The 23,237-nt window shown below is 40.0% G+C and overlaps 1 protein-coding gene and 1 long non-coding RNA gene across 3 annotated transcripts; both read left to right on the forward strand.

The window, feature by feature from the left end:
* Positions 1–1,905: 1,905 nt before the first annotated feature.
* On the forward strand, positions 1,906–12,370 carry LOC148679968 (uncharacterized). Its single transcript, XR_015942455.1, has 2 exons — positions 1,906–3,201; positions 11,253–12,370. It is a non-coding gene; the product is annotated as an uncharacterized LOC148679968 (long non-coding RNA).
* On the forward strand, positions 2,150–11,163 carry LOC147840092 (uncharacterized). Of its 2 annotated transcripts, none has more exons than XM_088650008.1 (2): positions 2,150–2,613; positions 4,036–11,163. In XM_088650008.1, the coding sequence occupies exon 2, from the start codon at positions 4,236–4,238 to the stop codon at positions 10,305–10,307; it is 6,072 nt and encodes a 2,023-aa protein (XP_088506134.1). In that variant the 5' UTR covers positions 2,150–2,613; positions 4,036–4,235; the 3' UTR covers positions 10,308–11,163. The 2 variants fall into 2 exon arrangements, with proteins under 2 accessions (XP_088506134.1, XP_087142497.2); XM_087286371.2 differs by lacking the exon at positions 2,150–2,613 and adding an exon at positions 3,299–3,360 and having other exon boundaries at positions 3,976–11,163.
* Positions 12,371–23,237: the final 10,867 nt, after the last annotated feature.

A 23,237-nucleotide genomic window follows, 5' to 3' on the forward strand; every position in this document is an offset into this window, starting at 1 on the left:
TTTACTATTACCTTTTTGTTCTTTGCTAATTTTACATCTTCTCGTCTTGATATTCCAACAAGTTGGAGTAACATGGGGACACTCCTTTGCATATGCCTCATTTTTAATTGATAGAAACCAGTTGAGGTCAACTCTAACTTTAGCATCTTTCTTTTAAGCAAAGTAGAAAGTGCTATCAAGTTGGGGTAGATGTTTGCTGATTTAGTCACCTCTTAGTCCTATTCTATTCAATTTTTAATTGCAACCTAGTAATGTTTGGAAAGAGAAGCAATCGTAATTCTGTTTTAGAATAACTGTTTCTCATTTGGCCAGTGTTGTCCCTGTTTATATTTTTATATTATGGTTTTGTCCATCATGCACTTCTACCACTTGCATCCAAACAGCAGCATACACACAGTAAACACTAGAGGGTGTGAGTTTGCATGAGAGTGCTCCCGTTGTTTACTGGTTTTGCACCTGGAATTGGTATAGCTTGTCAAATGGTCTCCTAATTCCTTCCTGCTGCAGGACACATAAAGCCTAGATGCATTTGCATCAAGTCAATTCAAATGTGTGAAAAATCCCATCACTTTCAACAATGCAGAGTTGTTCTGAAGACTTTCAGCCAGCAATCAAAACTTGATTAGCGTTCAAGAAAGGCTGAGTGTTAACGACTGTGGCAAAACCATAAGGCAAGTGCACCCTTATAATGGGTCCTGGCAAAGTACATGTCTCATATCTGCTCTTTCTAACAGCAGACAACAAGATGCGTGTGGCACTGCCTGCCAATGATTTCTCTTGCTGCTAAAGACTATGAACGGACAAGGTTTTAATCTGCTACTATTGTCACTATCGGTACCCTCACAAAGGCACTGACTTGGATGCTGTAATTGGTAAGTGCTATTTGTTGGGGTAGTTTCAAGTGACCTGTGCTACAAGAGAATGTTGTCTTTTGGAATTCAGAGTGGCATCTGCATGCCTTGCTTATTAAATTTCAATCTAAAGCACATTAAGATCACTTCAAACAGGAGCATTGATTTGTCCTTTGTTCATAAGTGCTTCTCTTTGGGGTAGTTTTAATAAGGACAGGTACAACAAGCAAGACTGAACCCATTTTGTATGGAATTGCATTGTTTACTTTTACCTTTTTGTTATTTGCTAATTTTACATCTTCTCGTCTTGATATTCCAACAAGTTGGAGTAACATGGGGACACTCCTTTGCATCTGCCTCATTTTTAATTTCTTTGCCCTTGTGATAGAAAATCAGTTGACATCAACTCTAACTTTAGCATCTTTCTTTTAAGCAGAGTAGAAAGTGCTATCAAGTTGGGGTAGATGTTTGCTGACTAAGTCACCTCTGTCCACCATGATTCTGTTCCATTTGTACTCCTCTTCTATCCAATTTTAAATCCTGGATTTTCCTTTGTTGGTGAAGACTTTAAACAGACAAGATTTTAGTCTGCCACCATTGTCTCTATCGGTACCCTCAGAAAAGCACTGACTTTGATGCTGTATTTGGTAAGTGCTATTTGTTGGGGTAGTTTCAAGTGACATGTGCTACAAGAGAGTGTTGTCTTTTGGAATTTACAGTGATATCTGCATCTAAAACACATTAAGATCACTTCAAACAGGAGCATTGATTTGTCCTTTGTTCATAAGTGCTTCTCTTTGGGGTAGTTTTAATAAGGACAAGAACAACAAGCAAGACTGAACCCATTTGGTATGGAATTGCAGTGTTTACTATTACCTTTTTGTTCTTTGCTAATTTTACATCTTCTCGTCTTGATATTCCAACAAGTTGGAGTAACATGGGGACACTCCTTTGCATCTGCCTCATTTTTAATTGATAGAAACCAGTTGAGGTCAACTCTAACTTTAGCATCTTTCTTTTAAGCAAAGTAGAAAGTGCTATCAAGTTGGGGTAGATGTTTGCTGACTTAATCACCTCTGCCCACCAAGATTCTGTTCTTTTTGTAGTCCTATTCTATTCAATTTTTAATTGCAACCTAGTAATGTTTGGAAAGAGAAGCAATCGTAATTCTGTTTTAGAATAACTGTTTCTCATTTGGCCAGTGTTGTCCCTGTTTATATTTTTATATTATGGTTTTGTCCATCATGCACTTCTACCACTTGCATCCAAACAGCAGCATACACACAGTAAACACTAGAGGGTGTGAGTTTGCATGAGAGTGCTCCCGTTGTTTACTGGTTTTGCACCTGGAATTGGTATAGCTTGTCAAATGGTCTCCTAATTCCTTCCTGCTGCAGGACACATAAAGCCTAGATGCATTTGCATCAAGTCAATTCAAATGTGTGAAAAATCCCATCACTTTCAACAATGCAGAGTTGTTCTGAAGACTTTCAGCCAGCAATCAAAACTTGATTAGCGTTCAAGAAAGGCTGAGTGTTAACGACTGTGGCAAAACCATAAGGCAAGTGCACCCTTATAATGGGTCCTGGCAAAGTACATGTCTCATATCTGCTCTTTCTAACAGCAGACAACAAGATGCGTGTGGCACTGCCTGCCAATGATTTCTCTTGCTGCTAAAGACTATGAACGGACAAGGTTTTAATCTGCTACTATTGTCACTATCGGTACCCTCACAAAGGCACTGACTTGGATGCTGTAATTGGTAAGTGCTATTTGTTGGGGTAGTTTCAAGTGACCTGTGCTACAAGAGAATGTTGTCTTTTGGAATTCAGAGTGGCATCTGCATGCCTTGCTTATTAAATTTCAATCTAAAGCACATTAAGATCACTTCAAACAGGAGCATTGATTTGTCCTTTGTTCATAAGTGCTTCTCTTTGGGGTAGTTTTAATAAGGACAGGTACAACAAGCAAGACTGAACCCATTTTGTATGGAATTGCATTGTTTACTTTTACCTTTTTGTTATTTGCTAATTTTACATCTTCTCGTCTTGATATTCCAACAAGTTGGAGTAACATGGGGACACTCCTTTGCATCTGCCTCATTTTTAATTTCTTTGCCCTTGTGATAGAAAATCAGTTGACATCAACTCTAACTTTAGCATCTTTCTTTTAAGCAGAGTAGAAAGTGCTATCAAGTTGGGGTAGATGTTTGCTGACTAAGTCACCTCTGTCCACCATGATTCTGTTCCATTTGTACTCCTCTTCTATCCAATTTTAAATCCTGGATTTTCCTTTGTTGGTGAAGACTTTAAACAGACAAGATTTTAGTCTGCCACCATTGTCTCTATCGGTATGTGACACCCCAAATATTGGTTTGCCACAATTGAGGATATTAATGATATGCATGTGTAAATGTATAAAGGGAATGGTGGTTCCGCCAGAGCGATAGAGGGCGCTAAGAGAGCACAGTGTGTGATTCAGCCTTTTCTGGACTGCTCGCGATAGCCCAGTAACATGGAGAGCTGATCACACGCATATATTTGTCTTGTGTTTATTCCACCATTTAACAGGTTAGTTGACTGTTCTAAGTGTCAATCTGTATTGATATGGAAATAATACATGTTTGTGCATATTAAGTCTTTGGAAAAGATTTGTGTTTGATTACATTTACATGTTTAATGAGGGTTTAAAATCGCGATGTTTACCCGCGATTTAAGGGGATTTATATCTACTCAAATAGTTTAATAAAGGTGAATATGCTTGTATATACATGTATTTCAGTTCTAATAATGTTTAGTTTGCTTTAAAAAGTGCATGTGAGTGATCTATATGGGCAAAACATTCAGAGAATGTCATGTTTAATGCATTTTTGGTACAGATAAAAGCCAATTAAGTTTATTTGATTCATGTGACACTAAATAGCGTGTGAATACTCAGATGTACTACACAGCTATTGGCTGATGAATATATTTGTCAAAGAAAAGCTGTTTATTTACAAGAAGGAGGCTGAAACAGTCAATATGTATAAACAGTAAATTCTATAGCAATTTATTTTAGATATTGCAAGTCTTGCCATTTAAATTTGTTTGATGTGAACATGTTGAGAAAAATAAATATAGCCCAGTAACATGGAGAGCTGATCACACGCATATATTTGTCTTGTGTTTATTCCACCATTTAACAGATTGCTGGGATCACTAAACTGTCGGCTGATACAGGAGTCCTGGACCCGCTACAGTTCTTGGGGGCTCGTCCGGGATCAGCGCCACCTGCTGGACGAGTGGAGCTTATCCCAAAGAATCCGAAGACCAGCAGCTGGGGATTCTGAATTGGATTTCCTGCTGTAGTTTGGAAGGTGCTAACAGTGGAGAAAAAGTTAGTACTATGGCAAACGAGAGAAGAAATCTGGTGAGAGAGATCAGGAAAGAGCTCTGTGAACTTTCTGCTGATGAACTCTTCCTTATTGCTAAAGACATCGAACAAATAGACAAAAGGGCCGACTCGCAAGAGTTATTAGAGGATGAAGAGGGATGTTTTGATTATGTTAGTGGGTTTTTGTGCTGTAAGCGTCTAATGGGGGAGGAAGATGAGGGAATGGGTGTGCTACTGGACTTAAGAGACAAGGTTTTACAGATTTCTCAGTCTAAACAAATAGCAGCACAGGAAAATAAAACACATGACCCAAGTAAAGGGAGAGCCCAGGGTCATATTGATCACACAACACCTGATGCAAACACAAGTACCAGTCACACACACACAAACATGGTAGACACTGAGTATCAGCAGATGTTGAAGATGTATGAGGAGCTTGGAGCAAAAATTCAAGCTACGAATCCCCATGCCCTGCCCCCACGAGTCAGCCCTCTCACACTTCCCTTTCCAACTTATCCTACCTTACACAGCGACGGAGACCAGATAAGCAGGAGGGAACTACCATTTCTCTCACGGAGAGAGTTTAAAGTTCATGGAGGCCAGATTGGTGACTCTACTTCTGAGATTAGTTTCAACAGCTTGTGCCGACAAATTGAGGAGGGTCTGCATGAACAGTTTAGTGAAAGTGAAATTATTCGAGGGGTACTAAAAATCACTAAACCTGGCCACTTCAAAGAGATGTTAATGGAGAAAGAGAATTTGACAGTACGAGAGTTAAAGGGGCTTTTACAATCTCACTTGGGAGATAAGAGTAGCACAGAACTGTTCCAAAGTTTAATGTGTGCGCGCCAAGGGGAAAATGAAAGCCCACAGCAATTTCTTTATCGTGCAATTGGACTTAAACAAAAGATTCAGTTTGCTTCCAAACACAGCACTGCTGATATAAGATATGACGCTAAAACCATACAAGAGGTATTTCTCCACACGGTTTGCCAAGGTTTAGGGCCCAAGCAAGGTGAGCTTCGTCGTGAGATTAAACAGCTTGTGACGGCAGGAGATGTCACTGATGATATGCTTCTTAGGCAGCTTGTAAAGGTTACAAGTGAGGAGGAGGAGAGGCAGCGTCGGCTGCAGTCACTGACACGACCCAAGGTCACTCATGCTCGTAGCGCCCAGATTGAAGGGGCTCCAGAAATTAAAGCAGCTGCTGTGACTACTGAACAAACTGACAAAGAGATTCGCAAACTCACTACACAAGTAGAAGCACTCACAAATTTAGTTACCTCGCTGCAGCAGGCTAAAGAGAAAGAACAGCATTGTCAGTGCATGAGTAAGGCACCTGAAAAGAAGCGAAGTCCAAGTTGTGCTAACTGTATTAAACAAGGGACAGGGGAGGCCTGCAATCACTGTTTCTTGTGCGGCGAAGAGGGTCACCGTGCTGTCGGTTGCCTGCATAGAAAAACAAAAGTAACAACCAACACCAGGTTTAAGAGTACACCGCAGACAACAGTTTCCGATTCCAGATCACCCTGCCACAAATATACAGTCAGTGTTGGTTCATGGAATAATAGGAATAGTTCTGCAAGGAGACCACAGCCAAGACAACCTGAGCACTCAGAGGAGAGAATAGTCCAGTTTGTCGGAAAGAAGTGTCTACTGGATGGAGAAATTGGAGATAAACAAGTAAGCATGCTCCTCGACACTGGAGCACAAGTAAGCATTATAGATCAAAGCTGGAGGGAAAAATACTTACCCACACATGAGGTTCACCCCTTATCTGAAATAGTGGGGCCCAGTGCTGGTCTGGAGGTGTTTGCTATCAATGGAGAAGTAATCCCATTTAGTGGATGGGTTGAGGCCACAGTAAGTTTGCCTGGACAAGACGGGACTCGTTACTCTATCCAAGTGCCCTTTTTAGTCAGTCAACTACAATTAGAGAGGCCTCTTTTGGGATTTAATGTGATTGCGGAGTTGATTGCAGGACCTATAGATAGTACAAACATCCTCACTACCTTACACTCTCTCATGAGTAGCACTGAAGGTAACCAAGATGACCTGGTTAAAGTGTCCGTTGGCTTCATTAGTGCACATAAAGTACATGCAGACACAGCATGGGTGAGAGTAGGGCCGCAAAGTGTCACCATTCAGCCAGGACAGGTTGCTAATGTAAAATGTAGAGTACCTCCCAACTTCACCACTTCAGACACGAGAGTACTGTTTGAGCCAAGTGAAGACACCCCACATCTATCACATCTGGATCTTGGAGGAGGACTGGTGGAAATTAACAAAAGTGGACGGTCATATATAAGAGTTCCAGTTGGGAATCATACTAAGCATGAGGTGACCATTCCAAAAAGAGCTATACTTGGAGAAATAGCAGCCATTGCTAAGATTATCCAGACAGAGCAAGAGGACCTAAACAACCCACAGAAAAGTACCTCACCACTACCCATCTTGCCAGAGGACAGTGATACACCATGGCATCCCCCTGTGGACCTTACTCACCTAAAATCAAGTGAACAAGCCATTGTGAGACAACTTCTTTATGAAGAGTCAGCTGTGTTTGCTCATAACGAAACTGACATTGGGAACATCCCCAGCCTACAGATGACTTTGAGCTTAAAGGATGATATTCCAGTGCAGAAGGCTTATACTTCCATACCCAAACCACTCTTAAAAGAGGTAAAAGAGTATATACAAGACTTGCTGGCCAAGGGCTGGATAGTAAAATCTCGTTCACCCTATGCTGCTCCGGTAGTATGTGTCCGCAAGAGAGACGGGACATTACGTTTATGTATTGACTACCGGCAGCTCAATAAGAAAACTGTTCCAGATCGTCATCCTCTGCCAAGGATCCAGGACCTCATGAACACCTTGGGTGGTTACCGCTGGTTCTCCATACTTGACCAGGGAAAGGCCTATCACCAGGGGTTTATGGCAGAAGGGTCGAGACATTTGACAGCATTTGTGACTCCTTGGGGCCTCTTCGAATGGGTGAGGATACCCTTTGGTCTGTCAAATGCCCCAGCCGCTTTTCAGCGGAGTATGGAAGACATGTTAGAGTCTATCCGTGATGAGTGTTGCCTGCCCTACCTGGACGATGTGCTCTGCTTTGCTAAATCATTTGAAGAGCATGTAGAGAAATTGCGGGTTGTGTTCAGGGCCCTCCGGCATCATGGAGTTAAGCTGCGTCCAGCTAAGTGCGAGCTGTTCAAACATGAAGTCCGGTATTTGGGTCGTCTTGTGTCAGCAGATGGGGTAAGAGTTGACCCCAAAGATCTGGAGGCTGTGAGGGTACTTCGTGACAAAGTTCCCCAAAACGTTGGAGAAGTTCGTCGTTTGGTGGGCTTCCTGAGCTACTACAGGACCTACATCCAGGACTTTGCCAGGTTAGCTAAACCCATTTATGAGCTTCTTCAGGCACACACAGCTGGAGCTGCATCACAAGAAGGACGGAGAAAGGAAAAGAAAAGGGGTCTACAGCTGCCCTCTCGAAATCCTATAGTGTGGGAAGACAAACACCAACAGAGTCTGGACAAATTGATTGACATGCTTACCAACCCGCCCGTGCTGGCATACCCCAACTTTGATGCACCGTTTGTACTACACACCGATGCTTCAGAGCAAGGATTGGGGGCGGTGCTTTATCAGAGACAAGAGGGTAAATTACGGGTCATTGCGTATGGCTCAAGGACATTGTCGCCAGCTGAGAAGAATTATAGACTCCATTCCGGTAAGCTGGAATTTCTCGCACTCAAGTGGGCAGTGTGCGAAAAGTTTCGCGACTACCTTTTCTATGCCCCGTATTTCACAATATATACGGACAATAATCCTCTCACTTATGTGATGAGTTCTGCAAAGTTGAATGCGTCAGGCTATCGTTGGGTGGGGGAACTTGCAGATTTCCGATTTGAGATAAAATACCGCCCTGGCAAAAGTAACAATGATGCTGACATGTTGTCTCGGTCCCCCTTGGACATGGACCATTACATCAGTGAGTGCACAGAGGGTTTGTCACAAGCGGCCATCCAAAAAACCTGGGAGGGTAATTTGATGTGGAAAAACCAAGATGTAGCCTGGGTTGCAGCTCTAAATTTGACAGCTCCCGACATGGTTATCCTCCAGAACCAGTCAATACCAGTCATCAGTCCTGATGAATTGAGTAGAGCACAGCGTGAGGATTTAATGATTGGACCAGTGATGGAATTAAAGGAAGCTGGTAAGACATTGACCCCTGATGTTTGGCGCATGGCAGCTGGTGACACAAAGAAGTTGTTAAGAGAATGGCACAAGCTTGTCCTAGAGAACAACATTATGTATAGGAAGACAATGCAAAGGAGACAGCTTGTACTACCAACAAAGTATCGGCAGATGATCCTTCAACAGCTGCACAATAACATGAGTCATGTTGGAACAGAGAAAGTATTACAGTTGGCTCGAGAGAGGTTCTACTGGCCTGGGATGCGGAAAAGTGTGGAGGAGTATGTGACTCGCCAGTGTCCATGCATCACACAGAAGCAGCCAGTGACACATGTGCGTGCACCAATGGGTGGGATCACATCAAGCACCCCCCTGGAATTGGTGTGTATTGATTATTTGCACCTGGAGGCCAGCCGCGGTGGGTACGAATATATCTTGATGGTAATTGACCACTTTACCAGATTTGTTCAGGCATACCCTACCAAGAACAAATCTGGCAAGTCGGCAGCTGAGAAAATATTCAACGATTACATACCTCGTTTTGGATTCCCTGCAAAATTACACCATGACCAGGGGCGTGAGTTTGAAAACTCCCTCTTCCACACTCTGCAAAAGCTCTCTGGTGTTGGTCACTCCAGGACTACTCCATACCACCCCCAGGGTAATCCTGTGGAGAGAATGAACCGAACCTTGCTACAGATGCTGCGCACTCTGACTGAAAAGGATAAACAAAACTGGAAGGAACATCTACCCAAGGTAATCCATGCCTACAATTGCACCAAACATGAGTCGACTGGGTACTCTCCGTTCTACCTCATGTATGGCCGTCACCCACGACTCCCCATTGACTTACTGTTTGGGTTAGCGCAAGACAATGATTTCAACACCCAAAATGAGTATGCTGAACACTGGGCTGATCAGATGGCAGAGGCCTATAAGATTGCAGCACAGAGCAGTAAACAGAGAAGCCTACGTAACAAAGAGTATTATGATCAGAAAGCCAGCTGTATCATCCTAAGACCTGGAGATCGTGTCTTGGTTAGGAATTTGAGTCAGAGAGGCGGCCCAGGAAAGCTGCGTTCTTTTTGGGAACCCACTATTTATGTGGTGAAAGAGCAGTTAGGTGACAACTTTGTGTACAAAGTGCACCCTGAAAGAGATGAACACAAGGTCAGAACACTACACCGAAACCACCTCCTACTCGTAAATGACTTACCAACAGCTGAGAGCCTGGACCCAAGGAAACAGCGAGTCTCTAAAGAAATGAATGTTAGTATGGGAAAAAACACAAATAGAAAGGTTACACCAAGAGACGAGAGAAGGGAGGATGAACAGTCTAACTCTGACGAAGAGGAAGGATACTGTTGGAGGAGGATAAGCAATCCAAAGTATTCAGGAAGTGAAAGAAAGAATTTGGAAAGTGAGTTGCCCCAGGAAGAACTGGAAGAGCCTGATATCACAGTGAGGGATGAGATTCCGAGGGCTGTGGGACAATTACCAACTGAAACTGAGGACATAAGGCAGGAGGGTGACCAATCAGAAAACTTGATTTTTGTGGACATTCAAGAAACAGGACAGGACATGGAGTCAGACTGTGAAGGCTCAAAAGAGCAGCAGGCCATTGAGGACCAAGGGCAAGAGTCGCATGAGTGTGAACCCTATGAAACAAGTAGACGGTCACTCCGGGAAAGGAGACCTGCTCAAAGAATGACTTACCCATTACTAGGACAGCCTGTATTCCAAACAATACCTAAAATAAACACAGTAGCTGCCAACACAATACAGCCATTAACATTGATGCACACACCTGTACATACATGGTTAGGCCATATTAGTAGTCCATATCAAGAAATGCTATTTCCAGTTATGGTTCCAAATTATTGAAAGTTATATATGAGAATGAAAAAATATATATAAGGTATTCACCTTCTGTGTGGGGGAGAGTGTGACACCCCAAATATTGGTTTGCCACAATTGAGGATATTAATGATATGCATGTGTAAATGTATAAAGGGAATGGTGGTTCCGCCAGAGCGATAGAGGGCGCTAAGAGAGCACAGTGTGTGATTCAGCCTTTTCTGGACTGCTCGCGATAGCCCAGTAACATGGAGAGCTGATCACACGCATATATTTGTCTTGTGTTTATTCCACCATTTAACAGGTTAGTTGACTGTTCTAAGTGTCAATCTGTATTGATATGGAAATAATACATGTTTGTGCATATTAAGTCTTTGGAAAAGATTTGTGTTTGATTACATTTACATGTTTAATGAGGGTTTAAAATCGCGATGTTTACCCGCGATTTAAGGGGATTTATATCTACTCAAATAGTTTAATAAAGGTGAATATGCTTGTATATGCATGTATTTCAGTTCTAATAATGTTTAGTTTGCTTTAAAAAGTGCATGTGAGTGATCTATATGGGCAAAACATTCAGAGAATGTCATGTTTAATGCATTTTTGGTACAGATAAAAGCCAATTAAGTTTATTTGATTCATGTGACACTAAATAGCGTGTGAATACTCAGATGTACTACACAGCTATTGGCTGATGAATATATTTGTCAAAGAAAAGCTGTTTATTTACAAGAAGGAGGCTGAAACAGTCAATATGTATAAACAGTAAATTCTATAGCAATTTATTTTAGATATTGCAAGTCTTGCCATTTAAATTTGTTTGATGTGAACATGTTGAGAAAAATAAATATAGCCCAGTAACATGGAGAGCTGATCACACGCATATATTTGTCTTGTGTTTATTCCACCATTTAACAGATTGCTGGGATCACTAAACTGTCGGCTGATACAGGAGTCCTGGACCCGCTACAGGTACCCTCAGAAAAGCACTGACTTTGATGCTGTATTTGGTAAGTGCTATTTGTTGGGGTAGTTTCAAGTGACATGTGCTACAAGAGAGTGTTGTCTTTTGGAATTTACAGTGATATCTGCATCTAAAACACATTAAGATCACTTCAAACAGGAGCATTGATTTGTCCTTTGTTCATAAGTGCTTCTCTTTGGGGTAGTTTTAATAAGGACAAGAACAACAAGCAAGACTGAACCCATTTGGTATGGAATTGCAGTGTTTACTATTACCTTTTTGTTCTTTGCTAATTTTACATCTTCTCGTCTTGATATTCCAACAAGTTGGAGTAACATGGGGACACTCCTTTGCATCTGCCTCATTTTTAATTGATAGAAACCAGTTGAGGTCAACTCTAACTTTAGCATCTTTCTTTTAAGCAAAGTAGAAAGTGCTATCAAGTTGGGGTAGATGTTTGCTGACTTAATCACCTCTGCCCACCAAGATTCTGTTCTTTTTGTAGTCCTATTCTATTCAATTTTTAATTGCAACCTAGTAATGTTTGGAAAGAGAAGCAATCGTAATTCTGTTTTAGAATAACTGTTTCTCATTTGGCCAGTGTTGTCCCTGTTTATATTTTTATATTATGGTTTTGTCCATCATGCACTTCTACCACTTGCATCCAAACAGCAGCATACACACAGTAAACACTAGAGGGTGTGAGTTTGCATGAGAGTGCTCCCGTTGTTTACTGGTTTTGCACCTGGAATTGGTATAGCTTGTCAAATGGTCTCCTAATTCCTTCCTGCTGCAGGACACATAAAGCCTAGATGCATTTGCATCAAGTCAATTCAAATGTGTGAAAAATCCCATCACTTTCAACAATGCAGAGTTGTTCTGAAGACTTTCAGCCAGCAATCAAAACTTGATTAGCGTTCAAGAAAGGCTGAGTGTTAACGACTGTGGCAAAACCATAAGGCAAGTGCACCCTTATAATGGGTCCTGGCAAAGTACATGTCTCATATCTGCTCTTTCTAACAGCAGACAACAAGATGCGTGTGGCACTGCCTGCCAATGATTTCTCTTGCTGCTAAAGACTATGAACGGACAAGGTTTTAATCTGCTACTATTGTCACTATCGGTACCCTCACAAAGGCACTGACTTGGATGCTGTAATTGGTAAGTGCTATTTGTTGGGGTAGTTTCAAGTGACCTGTGCTACAAGAGAATGTTGTCTTTTGGAATTCAGAGTGGCATCTGCATGCCTTGCTTATTAAATTTCAATCTAAAGCACATTAAGATCACTTCAAACAGGAGCATTGATTTGTCCTTTGTTCATAAGTGCTTCTCTTTGGGGTAGTTTTAATAAGGACAGGTACAACAAGCAAGACTGAACCCATTTTGTATGGAATTGCATTGTTTACTTTTACCTTTTTGTTATTTGCTAATTTTACATCTTCTCGTCTTGATATTCCAACAAGTTGGAGTAACATGGGGACACTCCTTTGCATCTGCCTCATTTTTAATTTCTTTGCCCTTGTGATAGAAAACCAGTTGACATCAACTCTAACTTTAGCATCTTTCTTTTAAGCAAAGTAGAAAGTGCTATCAAGTTGGGGTAGATGTTTGCTGACTTAGTCACCTCTGCCCACCAAGATTCTGTTCCATTTGTACTCCTCTTCTATCCAATTTTAAATCCTGGATTTTCCTTTGTTGGTGAAGACTTTAAACAGACAAGATTTTAGTCTGCTACCATTGTCTCTATCGGTACCCTCACAAAAGCACTGACTTTGATGCTGTATTTGGTAAGTGCTATTTGTTGGGGTAGTTTCAAGTGACATGTGCTACAAGAGAGTGTTGTCTTTTGGAATTTACAGTGACATCTGCATCTAAAACACATTAAGATCACTTCAAACAGGAGCATTGATTTGTCCTTTGTTCATAAGTGCTTCTCTTTGGGGTAGTTTTAATAAGGACAAGAACAACAAGCAAGACTGAACCCATTTTGTATGGAATTGCATTGTTTACTATTACCTTTTTGTTCTTTGCTAATTTTACATCTTCTCGTCTTGATATTCCAACAAGTTGGAGTAACATGGGGACACTCCTTTGCATCTTCCTCATTTTTAATTTCTTTGCGCTTGTGATAGAAAACCAGTTGACATCAACTCTAACTTTAACATCTTTCTTTTAAGCAAAGTAGAAAGTGCTATCAAGTTGGGGTAGATGTTTGCTGACTTAGTCACCTCTGCCCACCAAGATTCTGTTCCATTTGTACTCCTCTTCTATCCAATTTTAAATCCTGGATTTTCCTTTGTTGGTGAAGACTTTAAACAGACAAGATTTTAGTCTGCCACCATTGTCTCTATCGGTACCCTCACAAAAGCACTGACTTTGATGCTGTATTTGGTAAGTGCTATTTGTTGGGGTATTTTCAAGTGACATGTGCTACAAGAGAGTGTTGTCTTTTGGAATTTACAGTGACATCTGCATCTAAAACACATTAAGATCACTTCAAACAGGAGCATTGATTTGTCCTTTGTTCATAAGTGCTTCTCTTTGGGGTAGTTTTAATAAGGATAAGAACAACAAGCAAGACTGAACCCATTTTGTATGGAATTGCATTGTTTACTATTACCTTTTTGTTCTTTGCTAATTTTACATCTTCTCGTCTTGATATTCCAACAAGTTGGAGTAACATGGGGACACTCCTTTGCATATGCCTCATTTTTAATTGATAGAAACCAGTTGAGGTCAACTCTAACTTTAGCATCTTTCTTTTAAGCAAAGTAGAAAGTGCTATCAAGTTGGGGTAGATGTTTGCTGATTTAGTCACCTCTTAGTCCTATTCTATTCAATTTTTAATTGCAACCTAGTAATGTTTGGAAAGAGAAGCAATCGTAATTCTGTTTTAGAATAACTGTTTCTCATTTGGCCAGTGTTGTCCCTGTTTATATTTTTATATTATGGTTTTGTCCATCATGCACTTCTACCACTTGCATCCAAACAGCAGCATACACACAGTAAACACTAGAGGGTGTGAGTTTGCATGAGAGTGCTCCCGTTGTTTACTGGTTTTGCACCTGGAATTGGTATAGCTTGTCAAATGGTCTCCTAATTCCTTCCTGCTGCAGGACACATAAAGCCTAGATGCATTTGCATCAAGTCAATTCAAATGTGTGAAAAATCCCATCACTTTCAACAATGCAGAGTTGTTCTGAAGACTTTCAGCCAGCAATCAAAACTTGATTAGCGTTCAAGAAAGGCTGAGTGTTAACGACTGTGGCAAAACCATAAGGCAAGTGCACCCTTATAATGGGTCCTGGCAAAGTACATGTCTCATATCTGCTCTTTCTAACAGCAGACAACAAGATGCGTGTGGCACTGCCTGCCAATGATTTCTCTTGCTGCTAAAGACTATGAACGGACAAGGTTTTAATCTGCTACTATTGTCACTATCGGTACCCTCACAAAGGCACTGACTTGGATGCTGTAATTGGTAAGTGCTATTTGTTGGGGTTGTTTCAAGTGACCTGTGCTACAAGAGAATGTTGTCTTTTGGAATTCAGAGTGGCATCTGCATGCCTTGCTTATTAAATTTCAATCTAAAGCACATTAAGATCACTTCAAACAGGAGCATTGATTTGTCCTTTGTTCATAAGTGCTTCTCTTTGGGGTAGTTTTAATAAGGACAGGTACAACAAGCAAGACTGAACCCATTTTGTATGGAATTGCATTGTTTACTTTTACCTTTTTGTTATTTGCTAATTTTACATCTTCTCATCTTGATATTCCAACAAGTTGGAGTAACATGGGGACACTCCTTTGCATCTGCCTCATTTTTAATTTCTTTGCCCTTGTGATAGAAAATCAGTTGACATCAACTCTAACTTTAGCATCTTTCTTTTAAGCAGAGTAGAAAGTGCTATCAAGTTGGGGTAGATGTTTGCTGACTAAGTCACCTCTGTCCACCATGATTCTGTTCCATTTGTACTCCTCTTCTATCCAATTTTAAATCCTGGATTTTCCTTTGGTGGTGAAGACTTTAAACAGACAAGATTTTAGTCTGCCACCATTGTCTCTATCGGTACCCTCACAAAAGCACTGACTTTGATGCTGTATTTGGTAAGTGCTATTTGTTGGGGTAGTTTCAAGTGACATGTGCTACAAGAGAGTGTTGTCTTTTGGAATTTACAGTGACATCTGCATCTAAAACACATTAAGATCACTTCAAACAGGAGCATTGATTTGTCCTTTGTTCATAAGTGCTTCTCTTTGGGGTAGTTTTAATAAGGACAAGAACAACAAGCAAGACTGAACCCATTTGGTATGGAATTGCAGTGTTTACTATTACCTTTTTGTTCTTTGCTAATTTTACATCTTCTCGTCTTGATATTCCAACAAGTTGGAGTAACATGGGGACACTCCTTTGCATCTGCCTCATTTTTAATTGATAGAAACCAGTTGAGGTCAACTCTAACTTTAGCATCTTTCTTTTAAGCAAAGTAGAAAGTGCTATCAAGTTGGGGTAGATGTTTGCTGACTTAATCACCTCTGCCCACCAAGATTCTGTTCCATTTGTACTCCTCTTCTATCCAATTTTAAATCCTGGATTTTCCTTTGTTGGTGAAAACTTTAAACAGACAAGATTTTAGTCTGCCACCATTGTCTCTATCGGTACCCTCACAAAAGCACTGACTTTGATGCTGTATTTGGTAAGTGCTATTTGTTGGGGTAGTTTCAAGTGACATGTGCTACAAGAGAGTGTTGTCTTTTGGAATTTACAGTGACATCTGCATCTAAAACACATTAAGATCACTTCAAACAGGAGCATTGATTTGTCCTTTGTTCATAAGTGCTTCTCTTTGGGGTAGTTTTAATAAGGACAAGAACAACAAGCAAGACTGAACCCATTTTGTATGGAATTGCATTGTTTACTATTACCTTTTTGTTCTTTGCTAATTTTACATCTTCTCGTCTTGATATTCCAACAAGTTGGAGTAACATGGGGACACTCCTTTGCATCTGCCTCATTTTTAATTTCTTTGCCCTTGTGATAGAAAACCAGTTGACGTCAACTCTAACTTTAGCATCTTTCTTTTAAGCAGAGTAGAAAGTGCTATCAAGTTGGGGTAGCTGTTTGCTGACTAAGTCACCTCTGTCAACCATGATTCTGTTCCATTTGTACTCCTCTTCTATCCAATTTTAAATCCTGGATTTTCCTTTGCTGGTGAAGACTTTAAACTGACAAGATTTTAGTCTGCCACCATTGTCTCTATCGGTACCCTCACAAAAGCACTGACTTTGATGCTGTATTTGGTAAGTGCTATTTGTTGGGGTAGTTTCAAGTGACCTGTGCTACAAGAGAGTGTTGTCTTTTTGAATTTACAGTGACATCTGCATCTAAAGCACATTAAGATCACTTCAAACAGGAGCATTGATTTGTCCTTTGTTCATAAGTGCTTCTCTTTGGGGTAGTTTTAATAAGGACAGGTACAACAAGCAAGACTGAACCCATTTTGTATGGAATTGCATTGTTTACTTTTACCTTTTTGTTATTTGCTAATTTTACATCTTCTCATCTTGATATTCCAACAAGTTGGAGTAACATGGGGACACTCCTTTGCATCTGCCTCATTTTTAATTTCTTTGCCCTTGTGATAGAAAATCAGTTGACATCAACTCTAACTTTAGCATCTTTCTTTTAAGCAGAGTAGAAAGTGCTATCAAGTTGGGGTAGATGTTTGCTGACTAAGTCACCTCTGTCCACCATGATTCTGTTCCATTTGTACTCCTCTTCTATCCAATTTTAAATCCTGGATTTTCCTTTGGTGGTGAAGACTTTAAACAGACAAGATTTTAGTCTGCCACCATTGTCTCTATCGGTACCCTCACAAAAGCACTGACTTTGATGCTGTATTTGGTAAGTGCTATTTGTTGGGGTAGTTTCAAGTGACATGTGCTACAAGAGAGTGTTGTCTTTTGGAATTTACAGTGACATCTGCATCTAAAACACATTAAGATCACTTCAAACAGGAGCATTGATTTGTCCTTTGTTCATAAGTGCTTCTCTTTGGGGTAGTTTTAATAAGGACAAGAACAACAAGCAAGACTGAACCCATTTGGTATGGAATTGCAGTGTTTACTATTACCTTTTTGTTCTTTGCTAATTTTACATCTTCTCGTCTTGATATTCCAACAAGTTGGAGTAACATGGGGACACTCCTTTGCATCTGCCTCATTTTTAATTGATAGAAACCAGTTGAGGTCAACTCTAACTTTAGCATCTTTCTTTTAAGCAAAGTAGAAAGTGCTATCAAGTTGGGGTAGATGTTTGCTGACTTAATCACCTCTGCCCACCAAGATTCTGTTCCATTTGTACTCCTCTTCTATCCAATTTTAAATCCTGGATTTTCCTTTGTTGGTGAAAACTTTAAACAGACAAGATTTTAGTCTGCCACCATTGTCTCTATCGGTACCCTCACAAAAGCACTGACTTTGATGCTGTATTTGGTAAGTGCTATTTGTTGGGGTAGTTTCAAGTGACATGTGCTACAAGAGAGTGTTGTCTTTTGGAATTTACAGTGACATCTGCATCTAAAACACATTAAGATCACTTCAAACAGGAGCATTGATTTGTCCTTTGTTCATAAGTGCTTCTCTTTGGGGTAGTTTTAATAAGGACAAGAACAACAAGCAAGACTGAACCCATTTTGTATGGAATTGCATTGTTTACTATTACCTTTTTGTTCTTTGCTAATTTTACATCTTCTCGTCTTGATATTCCAACAAGTTGGAGTAACATGGGGACACTCCTTTGCATCTGCCTCATTTTTAATTTCTTTGCCCTTGTGATAGAAAACCAGTTGACGTCAACTCTAACTTTAGCATCTTTCTTTTAAGCAGAGTAGAAAGTGCTATCAAGTTGGGGTAGCTGTTTGCTGACTAAGTCACCTCTGTCAACCATGATTCTGTTCCATTTGTACTCCTCTTCTATCCAATTTTAAATCCTGGATTTTCCTTTGCTGGTGAAGACTTTAAACTGACAAGATTTTAGTCTGCCACCATTGTCTCTATCGGTACCCTCACAAAAGCACTGACTTTGATGCTGTATTTGGTAAGTGCTATTTGTTGGGGTAGTTTCAAGTGACCTGTGCTACAAGAGAGTGTTGTCTTTTTGAATTTACAGTGACATCTGCATCTAAAACACATTAAGATCACTTCAAACAGGAGCATTGATTTGTCCTTTGTTCATAAGTGCTTCTCTTTGGGGTAGTTTTAATAAGGACAAGAACAACAAGCAAGACTGAACCCATTTTGTATGGAATTGCATTGTTTACTATTACCTTTTTGTTCTTTGCTAATTTTACATCTTCTCGTCTTGATATTCCAACAAGTTGGAGTAACATGGGGACACTCCTTTGCATCTTCCTCATTTTTAATTTCTTTGCGCTTGTGATAGAAAACCAGTTGACATCAACTCTAACTTTAACATCTTTCTTTTAAGCAAAGTAGAAAGTGCTATCAAGTTGGGGTAGATGTTTGCTGACTTAGTCACCTCTGCCCACCAAGATTCTGTTCCATTTGTACTCCTCTTCTATCCAATTTTAAATCCTGGATTTTCCTTTGTTGGTGAAGACTTTAAACAGACAAGATTTTAGTCTGCCACCATTGTCTCTATCGGTACCCTCACAAAAGCACTGACTTTGATGCTGTATTTGGTAAGTGCTATTTGTTGGGGTAGTTTCAAGTGACATGTGCTACAAGAGAGTGTTGTCTTTTGGAATTTACAGTGACATCTGCATCTAAAACACATTAAGATCACTTCAAACAGGAGCATTGATTTGTCCTTTGTTCATAAGTGCTTCTCTTTGGGGTAGTTTTAATAAGGATAAGAACAACAAGCAAGACTGAACCCATTTTGTATGGAATTGCATTGTTTACTATTACCTTTTTGTTCTTTGCTAATTTTACATCTTCTCGTCTTGATATTCCAACAAGTTGGAGTAACATGGGGACACTCCTTTGCATCTGCCTCATTTTTAATTGATAGAAACCAGTTGAGGTCAACTCTAACTTTAGCATCTTTCTTTTAAGCAAAGTAGAAAGTGCTATCAAGTTGGGGTAGATGTTTGCTGATTTAGTCACCTCTTAGTCCTATTCTATTCAATTTTTAATTGCAACCTAGTAATGTTTGGAAAGAGAAGCAATCGTAATTCTGTTTTAGAATAACTGTTTCTTATTTGGCCAGTGTTGTCCCTGTTTATATTTTTATATTATGGTTTTGTCCATCATGCACTTCTACCACTTGCATCCAAACAGCAGCATACACACAGTAAACACTAGAGGGTGTGAGTTTGCATGAGAGTGCTCCCGTTGTTTACTGGTTTTGCACCTGGAATTGGTATAGCTTGTCAAATGGTCTCCTAATTCCTTCCTGCTGCAGGACACATAAAGCCTAGATGCATTTGCATCAAGTCAATTCAAATGTGTGAAAAATCCCATCACTTTCAACAATGCAGAGTTGTTCTGAAGACTTTCAGCCAGCAATCAAAACTTGATTAGCGTTCAAGAAAGGCTGAGTGTTAACGACTGTGGCAAAACCATAAGGCAAGTGCACCCTTATAATGGGTCCTGGCAAAGTACATGTCTCATATCTGCTCTTTCTAACAGCAGACAACAAGATGCGTGTGGCACTGCCTGCCAATGATTTCTCTTGCTGCTAAAGACTATGAACGGACAAGGTTTTAATCTGCTACTATTGTCACTATCGGTACCCTCACAAAGGCACTGACTTGGATGCTGTAATTGGTAAGTGCTATTTGTTGGGGTAGTTTCAAGTGACCTGTGCTACAAGAGAATGTTGTCTTTTGGAATTCAGAGTGGCATCTGCATGCCTTGCTTATTAAATTTCGATCTAAAGCACATTAAGATCACTTCAAACAGGAGCATTGATTTGTCCTTTGTTCATAAGTGCTTCTCTTTGGGGTAGTTTTAATAAGGACAGGTACAACAAGCAAGACTGAACCCATTTTGTATGGAATTGCATTGTTTACTTTTACCTTTTTGTTATTTGCTAATTTTACATCTTCTCGTCTTGATATTCCAACAAGTTGGAGTAACATGGGGACACTCCTTTGCATCTGCCTCATTTTTAATTTCTTTGCCCTTGTGATAGAAAATCAGTTGACATCAACTCTAACTTTAGCATCTTTCTTTTAAGCAGAGTAGAAAGTGCTATCAAGTTGGGGTAGATGTTTGCTGACTAAGTCACCTCTGTCCACCATGATTCTGTTCCATTTGTACTCCTCTTCTATCCAATTTTAAATCCTGGATTTTCCTTTGGTGGTGAAGACTTTAAACAGACAAGATTTTAGTCTGCCACCATTGTCTCTATCGGTACCCTCAGAAAAGCACTGACTTTGATGCTGTATTTGGTAAGTGCTATTTGTTGGGGTAGTTTCAAGTGACATGTGCTACAAGAGAGTGTTGTCTTTTGGAATTTACAGTGACATCTGCATCTAAAACACATTAAGATCACTTCAAACAGGAGCATTGATTTGTCCTTTGTTCATAAGTGCTTCTCTTTGGGGTAGTTTTAATAAGGACAAGAACAACAAGCAAGACTGAACCCATTTGGTATGGAATTGCAGTGTTTACTATTACCTTTTTGTTCTTTGCTAATTTTACATCTTCTCGTCTTGATATTCCAACAAGTTGGAGTAACATGGGGACACTCCTTTGCATCTGCCTCATTTTTAATTGATAGAAACCAGTTGAGGTCAACTCTAACTTTAGCATCTTTCTTTTAAGCAAAGTAGAAAGTGCTATCAAGTTGGGGTAGATGTTTGCTGACTTAATCACCTCTGCCCACCAAGATTCTGTTCTTTTTGTAGTCCTATTCTATTCAATTTTTAATTGCAACCTAGTAATGTTTGGAAAGAGAAGCAATCGTAATTCTGTTTTAGAATAACTGTTTCTCATTTGGCCAGTGTTGTCCCTGTTTATATTTTTATATTATGGTTTTGTCCATCATGCACTTCTACCACTTGCATCCAAACAGCAGCATACACACAGTAAACACTAGAGGGTGTGAGTTTGCATGAGAGTGCTCCCGTTGTTTACTGGTTTTGCACCTGGAATTGGTATAGCTTGTCAAATGGTCTCCTAATTCCTTCCTGCTGCAGGACACATAAAGCCTAGATGCATTTGCATCAAGTCAATTCAAATGTGTGAAAAATCCCATCACTTTCAACAATGCAGAGTTGTTCTGAAGACTTTCAGCCAGCAATCAAAACTTGATTAGCGTTCAAGAAAGGCTGAGTGTTAACGACTGTGGCAAAACCATAAGGCAAGTGCACCCTTATAATGGGTCCTGGCAAAGTACATGTCTCATATCTGCTCTTTCTAACAGCAGACAACAAGATGCGTGTGGCACTGCCTGCCAATGATTTCTCTTGCTGCTAAAGACTATGAACGGACAAGGTTTTAATCTGCTACTATTGTCACTATCGGTACCCTCACAAAGGCACTGACTTGGATGCTGTAATTGGTAAGTGCTATTTGTTGGGGTAGTTTCAAGTGACCTGTGCTACAAGAGAATGTTGTCTTTTGGAATTCAGAGTGGCATCTGCATGCCTTGCTTATTAAATTTCAATCTAAAGCACATTAAGATCACTTCAAACAGGAGCATTAATTTGTCCTTTGTTCATAAGTGCTTCTCTTTGGGGTAGTTTTAATAAGGACAGGTACAACAAGCAAGACTGAACCCATTTTGTATGGAATTGCATTGTTTACTTTTACCTTTTTGTTATTTGCTAATTTTACATCTTCTCGTCTTGATATTCCAACAAGTTGGAGTAACATGGGGACACTCCTTTGCATCTGCCTCATTTTTAATTTCTTTGCCCTTGTGATAGAAAACCAGTTGACATCAACTCTAACTTTAGCATCTTTCTTTTAAGCAAAGTAGAAAGTGCTATCAAGTTGGGGTAGATGTTTGCTGACTTAGTCACCTCTGCCCACCAAGATTCTGTTCCATTTGTACTCCTCTTCTATCCAATTTTAAATCCTGGATTTTCCTTTGTTGGTGAAGACTTTAAACAGACAAGATTTTAGTCTGCTACCATTGTCTCTATCGGTACCCTCACAAAAGCACTGACTTTGATGCTGTATTTGGTAAGTGCTATTTGTTGGGGTAGTTTCAAGTGACATGTGCTACAAGAGAGTGTTGTCTTTTGGAATTTACAGTGACATCTGCATCTAAAACACATTAAGATCACTTCAAACAGGAGCATTGATTTGTCCTTTGTTCATAAGTGCTTCTCTTTGGGGTAGTTTTAATAAGGACAAGAACAACAAGCAAGACTGAACCCATTTTGTATGGAATTGCATTGTTTACTATTACCTTTTTGTTCTTTGCTAATTTTACATCTTCTCGTCTTGATATTCCAACAAGTTGGAGTAACATGGGGACACTCCTTTGCATCTTCCTCATTTTTAATTTCTTTGCGCTTGTGATAGAAAACCAGTTGACATCAACTCTAACTTTAACATCTTTCTTTTAAGCAGAGTAGAAAGTGCTATCAAGTTGGGGTAGCTGTTTGCTGACTAAGTCACCTCTGTCAACCATGATTCTGTTCCATTTGTACTCCTCTTCTATCCAATTTTAAATCCTGGATTTTCCTTTGCTGGTGAAGACTTTAAACTGACAAGATTTTAGTCTGCCACCATTGTCTCTATCGGTACCCTCACAAAAGCACTGACTTTGATGCTGTATTTGGTAAGTGCTATTTGTTGGGGTAGTTTCAAGTGACCTGTGCTACAAGAGAGTGTTGTCTTTTGGAATTTACAGTGACATCTGCATCTAAAACACATTAAGATCACTTCAAACAGGAGCATTGATTTGTCCTTTGTTCATAAGTGCTTCTCTTTGGGGTAGTTTTAATAAGGACACGTACAACAAGCAAGACTGAACCCATTTGGCATGGAATTGCAGTGTTTACTATTAC

This window comes from Danio rerio, chromosome 4 (assembly GCF_052040795.2).
Source record: "Danio rerio strain M-AB ecotype USA chromosome 4, GRCz13ab, whole genome shotgun sequence".
NCBI lineage: Eukaryota > Metazoa > Chordata > Actinopteri > Cypriniformes > Danionidae > Danio > Danio rerio.

Coding starts and splice junctions, on each gene's coding strand:
- LOC147840092 (XM_088650008.1), top strand. CDS start 4,236: ATGGCAAACGAGAGAAGAAATCTGGTGAGAGAGATCAGGAAAGAGCTC.